Below are 15230 nucleotides of genomic sequence, written 5' to 3'. Positions count from 1 at the left end.
GTCGCTGTCATTCACACTTTGATCCATCAAAGGAGACAATTACCGCCAGTTCAGCATGCCAAGAACATTCCCAGCACAGTGACTCAAAAAATAAAAACCATTGTGGGGAGCGTTTTAGCATTGTGATATGGATCATCAAAAATGGATGGGAACCTGGCAGCCCTTGTTTTTTTTTGTTTTTTTTTTACTGACTGGAATGGAATCCTGATTTCCATGTCCGGAATACAGCGCTTCATTGTTATCGCAACTTTGAAATACCTCATTTTAGGTGAGTAAATATACAATTTGAATTTTGTTTTACGGTTCAGTGCATTTTCTTTTTTGTCTTTATGAATGAATTTGCTAGTACCGTTTATGAGAGACACTTTGAAATGATTCATGTCGATTCACTTCAATTGAATGATTTTCAATCAAACCCCCCCCCCCCCTCCTTTTTTTTTTGACACCCCCTAAATGTCTGACTTTGGCTTTGACACATATACCCGCTCTATTAGTTGTTCACTGTGTATCACAACAAGTGCAATCAAAATTCAATTGAATTGCTGATCCAATTCTTGAAATATTGCGCATTGTAATTTGCACCCTGATAGCTTGTATTTGGACCCAATGGGATTGATTCAAGAGCTGTCGAGACCTTTTTAGATTCAGCGGCAGTTGTGCATTTGTGAGAAGGGCGACAAGCAAAATGATCAAGCTGAAAGAAAATACGAGACAGAAGCCATTTGTCCCCGCGGTGGAATCGAACACGGGCGATGATCTTGCTAGCTGCCGTTTCATCCACAAAACCAGGTGACAGTGACACGGGTGATCTCCGCTGTCCACCACGTAGACAAAATATTCCAAGTAACGCGCTTCAGATGTTGTGCAGGAATAGGGAATCAGAGAGGCTGGAGCAGGTTAAAAGTTCAACACTCAGAATTGTGACGCACTCAAACATTTGGAGTCGATTCTCACGGAAATTGATCATACTTGGGCCGAAATTTGAACATTTTCTTGATTTTGGAAGCAGACATCCCTTCAGAATTGATAGTCCTCTTTGACCCTCAAAAGAAATGCACTCAACTTGGCCATTTATTTGCAAAAAGGCTACAAATGTGAGAGAATACAAAAATGGCACCTTCCCATTCTTCAAGAGTCTTTGAGAAAACTTTGGTAATTGTCCATTCATTTTTTTTTTTTTTGCCAGCCTCTGAAAGGCATTCATAGAATTTCCTTTCATTTCTATGCTGCTTTGCTTTTCTTACGATTCGAGGTTCCACTTTAACTGCGCCATAAAAGTTCGACTTCACACAAGCGATGCGGAGAAACTCGTCAATCAAGTCAGCACGGAACTTGCATTTGCCGAAATATATGTTTGCTGTTCTCAGTTGATTTGCGTTAACGACGGCGTCAAGTTGCAACCCGACTCATGAGCAACACACGCTACTGCAATACAACAATTAAGACGATGTGTGCGATGGATGGAAAAGTCCTCGAGTGCACGTTGAGATACAGGGAGTGTGCTTTGGCGAGCAGTCTTTGCAATGCATTCTGAGTAGAAGAGGGAGGGGTGGGGGGAGGGGGACAGAAGCTGCCTGGCCAATGTGACATGGTCAGTTGTCCCTCCGGACGAGCAGATGGAGGCAGCATACTGACTCTTTTTTTTTTTTTTGGGGTCTTTTGTTTGTTTTGCTGGAAAGCCATGCAGAAGAATGTAGTATGACAGCAGCCAGTGCTACACTTAATGCATTGCTATGACAACCATAACACAACCAGTTACACGATGCAGGTGTTAGATGTACAAAAATAAACATACCCATACCATATCTAGTCTATGCCTCTCCAACTCCTGGCAGAGAGAGTTGGCAAAATATTATGAAACAGAAATAATATCCAGAACCAGAAAGCATAATCTTTTCAGATTCAGAATTAATCATGACTTTCATTCCAAGATATGTTTGCTGATTAAGCACGTTTGCTTTCACACAATTGACTAAAAACACACACACACGCACACGCACACGCACAGAGGCAAAGGCTCGTTTGTTGAGCAGTAACTGGCGTTTACGTTGCGAGCCTACCTGGTGCTTCAGGATCTCCGCCTGCTGCCTCCTCAGCTCCTTCTCCTTGGAGACAAAACAGATTTCGGGGGATTAAAACACGGTGATGCTCCTGCCAATCCGTTTGATTGATTTTTTCTTTTTTTTATGAAGCTACGCCAACTGAAAAAAAACACCTGCGGGCTTCAAAGTGAGGGAAAAAACAAACAAAAAAAACGCCCAGCAACTTTGTATCCAGCAATTATTTCATTCATCTTTTAACTTTGGTATCCTGCTGGTCCAAATTACTAGCGAGGGAAAAATGCACAAGATGACATCTGGACAAAAATGTATCCCCAGGTTGGAAATTGGATATTTATTCTGATATTCTGTCAAATCTCCAGAATAATACTCATTGTCTCTGCACACCCGCACCCGCACACAAAAAAAGATCCCAAATGAAGAGAGCGGGCTTCAAAAGAACAAACATTGTTTAGGTGTTAAACGAGTGCAACTTGAGTGAGTCATACCTTTATTCGCTTTTCAGCCTCCAATATTTTGGCATTAGCTGCTTCTTCCTTCTTTCTCCGCTTGGCCTGCAAATAAAAATTGCCGTCAAGAAGAGACGCACGTCAATCAGTCTCGGATGAGCTGGGCTTCTGCTGCAACTTCAGCCGTTTTGTTTGCCGTTTCCCGCTTTCAGCAAACATTTCAATGCCAGTCAAATTTGTACAACGCTGTCAATGAATTATGTATCTCTTTAACACGTAATTGTGAAAATGTTGAAGCCTCCTGTTAAGAGCGTCTTGTCAACCGTGTCGACTCAAAATTGATTTTGTCCTAAAACACTTTGAAGCTGCGGCATTCTAATTGCGAGCGCCTGGATTTGTGCATCTGCGAACGTGTAAGCATCTGTGTGAGTGTTTGTGTGTGGCACCTTTTTTTTTTTCCCTCCACTCGACCCACTTACGCTCAACTGTTACTGTTGTCTGATGGGGAAAAAAAAAAAAGAATTCTCCGTCCAATTTAAATAAGGTCCGAAGAGGCACGAAGCGCCATTTTAATATTCAACAGCCGTCAAGCAAGACCAATTTAGCATTAGTTCCATATGGAATTATGCCTAAGACGACGCAACGCCTCCAAAGCATGCCACTATTCCGTAATGAGCTTTAGGAAGATTAAAAACACTATACAGTAGTCGGAGAAGCTGCAGCTATCCAGGAAGGTTCTGCTTAATAAGGCGCTGTTGGGTCAGATTGTGTACCTCCAAAATTTGCTGTGCCCTGAGTTCTTTCTCCATCCGAATCTGCTGAATGCGCTTGATCTTTTCCTGTTGGGGGGGAAAAAAAAAAAAAAATGTTTCTCTTTGTAACCTGTATGGAGCTCATTTTCAAGTCTACATGAAATTCTGAGAGTGTGATGTTTTCATAACATTACAGGTGACCAATACGTTTTAAAGTAAAGACTAAGTCTTCTTTTTTTTTTCCACTTTTGTTGACTTACTCTTTCACTGTTTAAGATTCTCATGAAAGAATTATCCCCCCCAAAAAAGACATCGAGCGGTGCCCATTTTAACAAAAGAAAACAAGGGGAACTACGAGTTGTGCATTAAAAAAAATAGCTTAAAACGAGGTGACAACGGCGGGCTAGTAATAAACAGCATCTGTGCCACTCTTAGAGGAAGGATATTTGAACACAAACGGTGAAGCAGCACATAAATAAAGACAGATAAATAAAACACGTAAGCGGCATATATTCCTTATCCTCAAAGTAATTCATATTATTGCGGCTTACTGAGGAGTTTTCAACGGCTCAACGTACTGTTTGTACTATTTGGTCACCAAACATCAACTCAAACAAACATCAGAAGGAGAAGCAGAATCTGCATTGAATTGGGCAAAAAAAATAAAAAATCTGCATCTTGCCCTACATTTGATTGAATTGTGATTACTTTATGGAGTGCTGTCATATCAAAAAAAAAACGAGTTGTACGCCACTGACATGACTTGGACTTGTTTCAAAGATTCTCCAATGACCCTTCCGTGCATGTTGCCATGGAAACCAGTGCAAATGTGGCGGACACAACACATAGACCCGTCTTTGGACGCTCTGTAGCCTTCAACAGAATAACAATATTTGACATCGCTACTTTGTTCATTTGGGCAAAAGCGTTGATTTCGAGCGGCGTGTAAAATGAAAAGCGAGGCTATCAGAAGAGCGCCCCGCTCCTCATCGGTCGGCAACCGCATGAAGTTCACAAACCTGCTGCTTGAGAATCTTGATCTGCTCTTTTTGCTTCCTTCTCTCTTCTGCCGCCATGATCGCTGCAAGAGTTACGAGAGTTGAGATGATTAACTACAAAATTGCCATACACAGCTGGACTCTCAAATGAATTCCAGCGACAGATTCCGTAGGCCTTAATTGCTCCTGATAGGCTCGGTTGGCATCTTTCATGCTCTAGGCTCCCACCACGGTTGAGAAACGGAAATTAGGGATTGGCAAGCAACGAAACTCACGGCGTCCTTCTGTTCAATTGTGGTTACCGGCATTATTATTATTCTTCCGATGACCGTGCAAATGGACCTCGAGCAAGCGAACCCAAAGTATGCAACGACTAATCGGGTGCGTCGTTTACTTTGGAAATGTGTGGAAACACAAAAAGGTGAATTTGACGACTAAAATAAATGCATTGCTGTGCATGGAGAAATCACTCTCCAGTCAACTTTCACTGATTTGAGTGCTTTGCAAATTTATCAGACGGCGCAGTGGTAGGCGAGTGCCCCAAATTAAGAGCGTTGCTAATTACCACTGCAATGTTTCTTGAATGGTTAATGAACCACGACGTAGGAGCTCTTCAACCAAACCAAAAGTCTTTATGCTTAAATATTACTATTATTATCCATAAGTGGCTTTGCAAAAGAAAAAAAAAAAAATAATTAAAAAAGTCAAATAAAGGCATATTATCATTTGTGGGGTTTGGTTTCCAAATCTGAACGTCGTCGTCTATTCAAATTTGGGTTTAACTGTGAAAGACGAATTCAGACCAAAATTCCAAAACTCAAACTAAAAGCATGAGAGCACGGGATCAAAATTAGTTTGGCGCATTTAATCAATAACCCGATATCCAGCTGAAAACGTACAAAGCACCAGCAAGCTCTTTGTGGCAATCAAGTTAACATCCCGTGCTTCCGTGGGAATACTCGTCGTCCACTTTGACCGCAATAGTAACATGCAAAACAGGATGAGAGGAAGACATTAGTTGGACTCCCGCAAACGTTCGCCGAGTGTCTTACAAGTGAGGACAAACAGCACACGAGCGCATGGATCTTAGCTCAGACGGCTTTTACAAAAAAAAAAAAAAAAAAAGGTTCCCACCTTGTTGTTTGCGCGCTTCTTTGGCGGCACGTGCCAGGGCCTGCTTTTCGAGTTTTCGCATCAGTTTCATCTGAGCTGCCTGTCGGGCGATTTCTGAACGGCGGAGAAGAGAACATTTGTCAGTGAGGAAATTCTCAGCCTTCCTTTTCTCAATGAAAGATGCGCGAGGCCGCGTTCGGTTCGGTAAAACTGGATCAAGGGCCGTGTTCGGAAGTAGAAACGCTCAAATGTTCTTTGCGAAACGTGAGCCAAAAGGATACTTTTCTCCACTGACCTTGGGCTTCTAATTTGCGCAAGAGTTTGACCTCACTGGGACTGGGACCTTCCGGTACCAAGGGGTCGCCCACATTCGGAGGTCGACCTTTCCTCCGCCGGTTCGCTTTGGCACCGTCACCCGCTAATTGACGTTCCGAATTGGGGGGGCGACCCCGCCGGCCTTCCATTGCCAAAATGTGAGGAATGACTTCCTCTTCCTTTAACAGGTTCCACTGTAAACCCTGCACAGCCGGAAAATACATGCAGAGAGAGTTTGGGAGGGGGAAGTGGTGAACAAGTCGTTAACATTTAACACTTGAGGAAAAAGTCCAAAATGTTGGACTGCAGCTTGATTCTTATTTGTTCCAAATGCAAAATGAATGCCACATGTGTGGAAGGTCATCACGAAGGTTCGGCATGTTTCCTGTCCCTGACTGCTGCGTAAAGCTCAGCCTGAACAGGGATCAAGGAGGGAGCGTACGGAAAGCCACATCGGAGCATTTATTCCACATCAACGATGTCCAGCTTAAAGGCCACAAATATCGACACGAGCGAGACAATTCGGGGGCAAGAGTAGAATGACGAGGGCGGACCAGAAAAATGACTTTGTCCTATTTGGACATCCGACGAGTGCGCACAATGACCTGAGGAGCGAAGACGACGAGCGTGCAAGTTCATTGAGCGAAGCTGGATGTCGGCGACAGCAAGAAATGCTCCAATGGCTTTCCATACGAAAGAGCGAGAGAGATGAAAGGCGTTCACCTGGGGTCCTTCTCTGGCGTCATAGAAGTCACCAACCCTGATCTTTGCACTGAAGCTAAAATTATCACGCGTGATGCCACTTATTCCATTTCTGGATAGATACTACAGAAGAGAAAATCATAAATGGCGAAATTAGCGACATTGAAAAAAGCAGCTGACTAGACGAGAGACGGGAGGGAGTCCGTCGAAAGTTACAGCACATCTGTGAAGGCCTCGCTCGTCACGATAAAAGCCAGAGGGGGGGAAAAAAATGGGACAAAAAAGAGCAAACGCTCTGAAGGAAAGAAAAACAGTCGTGACCTTGGGGTGCACAATTCAGGCTCTTTCTTACTTATCTGTGGCCAGACAGTTTTTTGTTTTGTTTTACGGCCTGCAGACGGATGGATGAGCAGTTAGCGCTTGCTACTGTAAAGGCAGTTTGATGATCACTGCATCCCACTGTACAAATGAGGCCATCGCTACGCATCGCCACTGCCAACACGAAGCATTCCTCATTGCTTTGTGGAGGCACAGCTAAGCTAAGTGGCACAAGAAGAACATTTCACACGATGGGGGTCGCGGGAGGCCGATTGGGAGGAAGACGGCAAATCTGGAAATGATATCCAAACTACAGATGCGCGTTGATTCGTTTGAGTGCGCATAGATACCTTCATCACATCTGGGTATTGTCTCACTTTCTTGCCACATGGCGCGTAGTAGGCGACCTCCCCCTGAGGCCGCCCTGACACATTTTTGATTCTGGTTTCCCGCCGCCACCTTGTTTAAAAAAATCAAATAAAAATTGAACGGCATTCATTCAAACAAACCGGAAGGGATGTGAAATGGGAACGAGACGGAATGGAGTCATACCCCAACTCCAGAGGTGTCATCAAATCCTTCTCATCCATCAGCCGCTTTCTCTTCCCCAAACCTGCGGAAGACATACGGTGCCATTTTTACAGCCGAAAAAGACAAACGTGGCATGGCCCGACTCAAAAACAGTTCCAAATGCTGGCAAATTCATGACTTGGTGCCATGCCCGTCTCATCGGCAAGCCACCGCAAGATCTTGGCTCTCCGCTTCCCGCCTTCTTTGGAAATTTGTAAAGTTGATGATTCCTCTTCAACAAATTGTGTTCCGGAGCACAAGCCACACTTGCATTCGGCAGCTTTTCTTCCCGCCGTTAATGATGATAAAGTGAACATCTGCAGCTTGCGACACGTCAGCAAACCAATCTTCATCCAACAAGGCGTCTGCATTCCATATTTCCCGTCTTACCTAATGGAGAAGCGAGGCTGTAGGAGGAGGAGCCAGGAGAGTTGTGATGGGCCAAGGCACTGGAGCTGCTGACAATGGTGGGCGTCTTGATGACCTGCAGATTGAGAGGGGAGCAGCCGGTGGCGGTGTGATTGGGTGAGGTGTTCGGTAGTTCCGGGCCTTTGGGAGTCGTTTCCTTCTTTGACGAGCCCGATGACGGCGACTCGGACTCCTTGCCTTTCTTCCCGGAGACGTCGCTGTCTGAGTTGCTGTCCGACTCTAAAGGAAACGCGTCACATTTACAGACTTCTAATTGATTTCAGCATTTTTATGAGTTTGTATAGTAGAGAGGCAGGCAACGGAAATGATGCGCGGCACTGACGACGACGACGACGACGACTGCGTGAGAAGCGGCGGCGCCGAGAATGTCCCCAAAAAAGCACCAGCATGCTTTCGGGTCTTGTCGTATACTTGTTTGAAATTTCTACCTATTGATGCTCTTGGTGTTTCTGCCAACATTTTCTTCACAAGAATATTTTGTCCGCCGGCCTACTGCTCAGAACACGGCATTCGGATTCATATTGACCTTGTGGAATAGAAGTTCAGCAGGTTTTGGCTATCTCATGGGGCGGCCACTTTTGTCACTTGTGGACTGAAAATGAAATCACAGTTGCTCAAGGCTCAGCTTCAGAAAAAAGGCGAGTCGTTATTTGAGCCCTGCGCAACCGTGAGGTCATTTGCAGTCGTCAGAATTGACAAAATGAAAACCGGGTGCAGTTCGTTGCTTAAATCGTATTCCACATATGCAATATAATTGTAAAGAATTTTTGAATTAGATGTGAGACAAATTCTGTGGTTTGGTTCAACATTTTAGTATTTAAATATATTCCCGGAAAAAAAATTGCAGGCAGGTCTGGAACATATGCTATCTTTGATTTAAAAAAAAAAAAAATCTTTTTTAAATGAGGTGAGATAAACAAAATATACATGTTGGTCAAAGAGCATGATTTTTATATCAGATGTGGCCCTAATTTTCAAACTTTTGCATTCATTTATTGATGTACCATCGAATTGGGGCTTCCACATGGTCACTGGGATCCCGATGTAACTTTTAACCTTCCAGCTAGGAAAACGATCACAGTACCATCTGAGCGATGTTGTAAAGCTTCGCCCAAAAACTCCAGAAATTAACCTTACGAGTCCTCAACGGCTCTGTGAAGTTACAGTACTTTGGCAGGAATTGGGACACGCTGTCATACTTGTCAATCCAAAGGGGCAAACATGCTTGATTTGTGACAAGCAAACCACACAAGAGCTCCCAGAATTGTGTGCGGCACCTTGCGATGACTGGCTGTGCACAATCCGGAGAATTAACATTCAGTCCACGGGAAAAAAAAAATAATTCAGACAACCACAGCTTGCCAGTTACGTGAGGGTGATTGGGACTGAAAATGCAAAAATGTAATTACATGATGTAAAAAAACGCAATAATTTTTTTTTAGGTGAATTCTGGAGACACAATTGCTCCTAAACATTTGATTTGATGCTCAAAGACACAGAAAATTTGCTAAATAATAAACAATATAAAGTGAAAGCTCCGTTTGTTGGCCTAGAAAGGCCATTTTGAACAATTACAAAAAAAAAATCAATTGTGTGCGTTTTAAACCTGCGTGTTGTGCAAACAAATTGGAATTTGAGTAGTTCCAGAAATCATGGATATTCTGTACAAGTGACAAGAATTGGTGAGAACTAAAAACTTTATCCAATCAAACACATCTTAAATATTCAAAAACGACTAAATAAACAAGCTGAAAGGGTAAGGGGAAAAAAGTCTCGGGGAAATGTTGAGTGATGTTTCGTGACGCACAAAAAAGGGGTACCCACCTGACAAGCTGTCGTCAGAGTCGTCATCCTCTTCCTCCTCCTCTTCGAGGTCATCATCCTCATCATCGTCGTCGTCATCGCCTGAGTCATCAGATTCCTTATGAGCGGGGAGCCCCGGCGCAGGGTTACAATTTCCGGGAATCCCCACCCCGGGAATGCCGACACCGGGGATGCCCACTCCCGGGATGCCCATCCCTGACTCACCTCCACGAAACAAATCGACTAAAGACTGTACCAAATGGTTCTGAGAGAAGCCTTTCCAGTTGGCTAGAGGCCCCGTTTGTCCCGGTCCGTGTGTCAGGCCTGGCGTCGGTCCCTTCCCCTTCGGGGTCTTGCTTTTTCTGGAGCCTGAGCTGGCGCCATGAGGTGAGGTAGTAGGTGGCTGCGACGGAGACGGAAGCCCGGCCCGGCCGCTCGTTTGGGTCCTACTCGCCCCTGTGCTAAGATTGACAGGCATCGACCCGCCGTCAGAGTCACACTGAGGGGACTTGCCTTGAGAGGCAGAGTTTTTGCGAGGTTTGGTGATGAGGGCCAAAGGTGCGTCCTGAGAGGTGCTTTGGATGACTCCGTTGGCGTGGTTGGGTTCAGGAAGGCCGAGCAGGGCGCTCGAGAGGAAGAGGTTGGAGTGATTGTTGTGGGGTGGAGGAGGCAAAGCGGGCGGCAACGGAGAAGAAGACAGAGACTTCCCCTTGGGAGACTTGTTTGGGCCCTGCTTCCTTAGCTCAGCCGGGAACGTCTGCCCTTGGGACATGAGAGTCTGGGAACAGGAGGACAAGAGGGGAGAGAGAACAAGAAGGGGCAGGAATTTTTGCGTGAATGGCAAAAATGAGAGTCACAATCAAAGGTCAGAAGAAAAATGGGGAAAATGGAACAAAGTGCAGCGGCTCAAGCTGTCAGTTTGTATCACCGCCGAATAAGACGGAAAAATACGAACCCAATCATACTCAAGAGAGGTTGTCTCGCAAAATATGCCTTTGCTTGTCTTCGCAACTGACGGGTTCTATGATAGTTTGTCCACGGACGCCGAGCTTCCTTGAAAAGGTTACGTTTTAGCATTGCACTTTCAACTCCATGTGATATGAAGTGAAAGTAATCCATTTCATAGAGCGTGAAATACAGTAAAAGTGCCCAGAACCACACGGGGGACTTTAGGCCGCCGTAAGCTTCCACGATTGTAAAGCTGAGAAAAAAAAAAACGGGAAATAAGATGATCTCGTTGGCTTCAGCCAATGGATTGCGATGCTGTCCTTCCAAAGATTTTTGCGGCAACAGCATTGAAAAATCGACTAAATATCAACGACAAGTACCATGATGGCCGGTACGCGAGAAGGTTCAGAAGACTTCCCGTGCAAGTCGACTAAAAGACAATTTTCCGTTTTTCGTTCAAATCCCTGAAAGTCCCTCCCTTCACTCAGTCCAAATTGGTTTGAGGAAGCATTTATTGGCGGGGCGGGGGCTTACCTGTTTCAGTCGAAACTCATTGATCTGCGCGAGTGAGTCCTCAAGCAGTTTGCGCCTGTTGCTGGCTTTGGCGCCGCCTGCTGCGGCGTAGCGAGGTGGCTTCAGCGACGACTTGTGGGGGCTCGTCAAAGTCAAATCCTTCGGGGAGGTCGACGGCGGGAAGGCCGAGCATGGGGGCGAGGGCACCGAAACAGGCTTGGGGGACGAGGAAAGGGAGAGGGGCAAGTGCTGAGGGGGGGACGAGGACGAGGGCAGCAGTTTGCGACGTTTGGGAGATGCCGGCTTGGCGAGCGCGTTTGGAGAATGGGTGAGGGCGACGGGGGAGGAAGACGGCGACGACTCCCGGCGGGGCTGGCTGAGGAGTGCCAGGGACTTGGAGTTGGCGGCCAGACCAGTGGACTGGATCACACTGAAGTGTGGTTCTGGTCTGGATCTGGAAGAGTGGATCGCCAGTGGTGACGTTTGGGACAGGACAGGGGGGGACACCGAGCGGGCGATGGGAATGAGGCTCGGGGGGTTGGAGGGGACTGTCTGGATGTGCTTGTCCTGGGCTTCGGCCGCGTGGACCTCAAAATCGGTCTTTCCGCTGATTGGGATCAGAACCTGGGGAGGCAACAGACATCTTAAACAAACAAAGGAGCAAAAATTCCTCCTCAGCCATGCAAATATGCGATGAAATTGTCTTTGTTTACTCTTCATTTCATAATTGGCTAGCCCGCAAGTTGTTTAGAATCCGTAGCGCTTTGCGTCGTCATTTCAAACTGAACAAGAAATGGAAGCGTTTCTCGAAGCCATCCCATTTCAAATTCCATCCAATTTGTTCGACGAGCTACGCACACGCGTAGGCCTCTGCCACGCGAAGACATTTCACAATCGACATCTCTGGCGACGGCACGTCGTACTCCACTTCCCGTCATTTGATGAATATCGATTTTTGTACTGCTCCAGTTGCGTCTTTCGAAACAAACGGACGCTTTGTACGATGCTAACGAAAGGAGGAGTCGTTCGTTCGAGTCCTCGCTGAAGGCAATTAGCGCTTTGGCGCCACCGTGCGGAGCTTCACCTTAGATTTCTTCTTTATCTGTTTCTCCGAGTCCGACAAGTCATCGTCCTCGTCTTCATCATCGTCCTCTTCATCATCCTCGGCGAGGTCCTCCAAATCACTGCTGAGGGAGCCGTCGCTTGAGCTATCGGAAGAAGTGCCGCTCTCACTGTTACTTCCTCCGGGAGCCTCTCCTGCCTTCTTACGTTGCCTCTGAGTTGAGAAAAGGACAAAAAAAGAATCATCACATCTCCATTGAACAGACGCCATCACTTTGTTTAAACTGGTCAAATCCTGAGAACCTCCAACTTACCCTTTCCTTCGTTTTGGGAGTGGCTTTTTCCGCCATTTGAGCCGGGCTATTCTGACAGGAACTATCGGACGGCTCGGCTTTTTTGGTTAGATTGGTGGATGTCTGGACGGGTGTTGGACTGATACAAAAGCTCCCGGGCTGCGTTGTGGGCGCACAGACACCGCTGCCATTTACCGCGCCATTCAGCCCTTGAAACAGAAAGAACAACGTCACCATTCACTTTTCACGCACAGTCGAAGCAAGTGCAGAATGGACTAAGGCAAATATTGATTTTATAGCCGTGTTTGATGCTGGCTGCCAAATATTCAAGGCCGATGCTAATGGCCGGCATCGTGAAAGGGTGCAGAAAACCCCCCAAAAAAAGAAGACCAAAAGGTTTTGTCTTGAAAAAGAGCATGATTGTGAAATTTGCTTTCAGTGAAAATGGCACCGCCATCCTATCATTCGGATTCATATGAAGAGAAAACGTGGTCATGGGGCAAGACTTCTTCCCTTTCCCCTACGTTGTGAGAGCTCAGAATCCCTGCCAATGGAAATCATTAACTCTTTGATGCCACCAGACGACAAAAAGAAAAAAAATGAAACCAGAATACAACTTTTGTGATGCTGAATTCCTTCGGGGGTAAAATCGACACTTTTCGCTGAATATTTGACTCTTTCCTGGGACCAAATACTCTTTTGGAGTCAAATGTACTCTCGCAAATTGACTGCGTAGCAGGACAAACATTTCCTACCGACAGTCGTTCTTCGGAATTGTCTTCACGGGGATGCTGAGGAGCCTACTCGTATCGAGGGTGTTGACGAAATGCTAAAAACGGGTTTCGGAGGCTGACATTTTGCCTTTGCAGTCCATTAATGACTATTTCATGAGGAGAAATTGGGTTCAATGCATCGAGTGGCGTCCCCTGAACGCATCGTGTTTGACCGTCACACGCAAGGTGAGATGTTCTCTGACATTCGCTTTCAAGATGAGTCCGATGTGTCGGGGTGGCAAACCTTTCGGTGGCTCTTGGCTATTCTTGCCGGGCAATCTCATCTGAACAGGACTGGCGCTGTGGTTTGGCTGAATATGTGGGCTAAAGAACGGCGGGAACCCGATGAAAGAAGGGAGAAAGGCGGCGGCTCCTCGGCCGTGGGCTTCGGCGGCTCGCCACCACTCTGTCCAGAGGAGGAGAAACACTGCGTTGACGGTTCAAGGTTGGCGGCGTTTTGGCACCTGGCTCTCCTTACCTGACAAGGCTCCGAGCTGGGGGTGGGCAGCCAGAGCGGCTGACATGCCGAGGGAGCCAAGGCCCCCAAACTCTGGCCTGCCCATTCCAGCAGTGTAGAGCGCCCCGAAGGCCGGGTGGTTGACCAGAGGAAAGGCACTTGACAATGTGGAGCCAATGAAGGGCTGCTCTCCAGCTGCTCCAAACAGACGGCCTGCGACAAATCAAGCCAAGTCAACGTTTTCAAACGCCGTCATCGTCAGCTAGGGCGGCCAAACTTTCAACATGGGAGGAGACAAGTATAATACATTTGGCATATGGCAAATACATTTCAATGAGAATCGTTCAAGGACACTTTTATCTTCTTCGTCAGAAACGTAATAGACTTATACATCGCATTTCACAAGCGCTGGCGCTGCAACAAAGCACTTTCCATCAAATTGCAATCGTTCAATAATAATATATTATCTGAGATAGGTGAAAGACTGCAAGCAGAAAAGACTTTATAGAAATAAGAGCGCTTTGTTTTTGAGGAGTACTTCCGGCCGACATTTACTTTTGGTTATTTCTTTTTCGGCTTGGCGGAATTCATTCAAAGAATTAACCTCATTCTGAAACAAAGCGATAGAATTTGAGGACATTGACACAGTGCGTATACTGGTAGAACGAACTGTGTCGTCGTCATGGACCACTCCACAATATGCGATATTTTTCATTGAGGACGACTTCTTCGGTATTCGATTTCACCACAGAGGAATACTTCATCAACATCGTCGTCGCCGAGACTTTTCCTGAGCACAATCATTTCCGACAGGGGCGGCTGCCGCATATTACCTCCTCCCGGGGTCAGATGCAATTTGGCGTGAGCAGATTTCATGCAAATTCAATTTCTGCTCCAGAAAAGGAGCGCACGCCTGCATGATGCTTCTGCATAAGCAAGTCATATACATGCGGGGAAAGAAAAGGAGTGTGTTGTGCAAGGCGCAGATGAATATGTCAAACTAGGATGCACACGCACACACTCAAGAAATGGACAACATTCGGAAAGTTGGATTTCAGTCCCTTCTTTTTTAAACAAATGCACTGTGGCTATTTTCAGTGCAGTTTAAGGAGCTCCTCTGATGGCACAAACACATCTGTTCTATATGGAGAATGGGTCCGATGCTAACATGCTCGCTCGCAGTTCTGCAATCATACATCCAGTCGGGACCAGAAACAATTTGCATCAGTCCGGCTCTTTACAAGCCCACAATCAAGACGAGCCGTTAACTTTTTTTTCCATGCGGAAAAATAGGAATATATTCCAAATGCTTTCATGTTCGTAACGCCGAGATTTAAGCTTGCATCTGACGGGTCTAAGAATTAAGTGCACCTCTTTTGCATCTGCACCGCATGTGCCATGATCACAATGAAGATATTTTAAATGATACCTCGTCTGGATGGGTTGAAATGAAACCAAAACACATGATAGCATCTCTCTTTTGTATAAAAATCCAGCTTCAACATTTCAATTTGCATAAAACAGTCGCCTCACGATGAATTTGTTGCATGAACAATTAAGGACTTCAGTCAACTTTGCAGATCTTCTCTATGAGCTTTGAGATCCCCGACCGGCAAGAAGGGTTGCATTTTTGTCATTGAATAAAACAAGTATGGTGCGTGTTTTTCATGCGACA

General features: G+C 45.9%; 1 protein-coding gene across 10 annotated transcripts in view; it reads right to left on the bottom strand.

The window, feature by feature from the left end:
* Positions 1-15230, bottom strand: part of baz2ba (bromodomain adjacent to zinc finger domain, 2Ba) — a 79804-nt gene that overhangs the window by 15424 nt on the left and 49150 nt on the right. For 5 of the 10 annotated variants that reach the window (XM_088295631.1, XM_088295624.1, XM_088295630.1 and 2 more), the window contains 17 exons: positions 13577-13768; positions 13343-13504; positions 12347-12534; positions 12055-12246; positions 10992-11594; positions 9531-10287; positions 7668-7925; positions 7260-7320; positions 7058-7166; positions 6411-6512; positions 5668-5890; positions 5394-5486; positions 4281-4342; positions 3283-3348; positions 2549-2614; positions 2061-2105; positions 1802-1828 (listed from right to left, as the gene is read on the bottom strand). In XM_088295631.1, coding sequence (XP_088151757.1) covers positions 1802-1828; positions 2061-2105; positions 2549-2614; positions 3283-3348; positions 4281-4342; positions 5394-5486; positions 5668-5890; positions 6411-6512; positions 7058-7166; positions 7260-7320; positions 7668-7925; positions 9531-10287; positions 10992-11594; positions 12055-12246; positions 12347-12534; positions 13343-13504; positions 13577-13768 — 3206 coding nt within the window. The remainder of the gene's footprint in view (positions 1-1801; positions 1829-2060; positions 2106-2548; positions 2615-3282; positions 3349-4280; positions 4343-5393; positions 5487-5667; positions 5891-6410; positions 6513-7057; positions 7167-7259; positions 7321-7667; positions 7926-9530; positions 10288-10991; positions 11595-12054; positions 12247-12346; positions 12535-13342; positions 13505-13576; positions 13769-15230) is intronic. The other 5 variants (XM_088295627.1, XM_088295632.1, XM_088295628.1 and 2 more) reach the window with 2 other exon arrangements.

This window comes from Idiotropiscis lumnitzeri, chromosome 5, assembly GCF_059441095.1.
Source record: "Idiotropiscis lumnitzeri isolate Australia: NSW breed Sydney's pygmy pipehorse chromosome 5, RoL_Ilum_1.0, whole genome shotgun sequence".
Taxonomy (NCBI): Eukaryota; Metazoa; Chordata; class Actinopteri; order Syngnathiformes; family Syngnathidae; genus Idiotropiscis; species Idiotropiscis lumnitzeri.
This window is presented reverse-complemented; position numbering and strand designations above follow the sequence as displayed.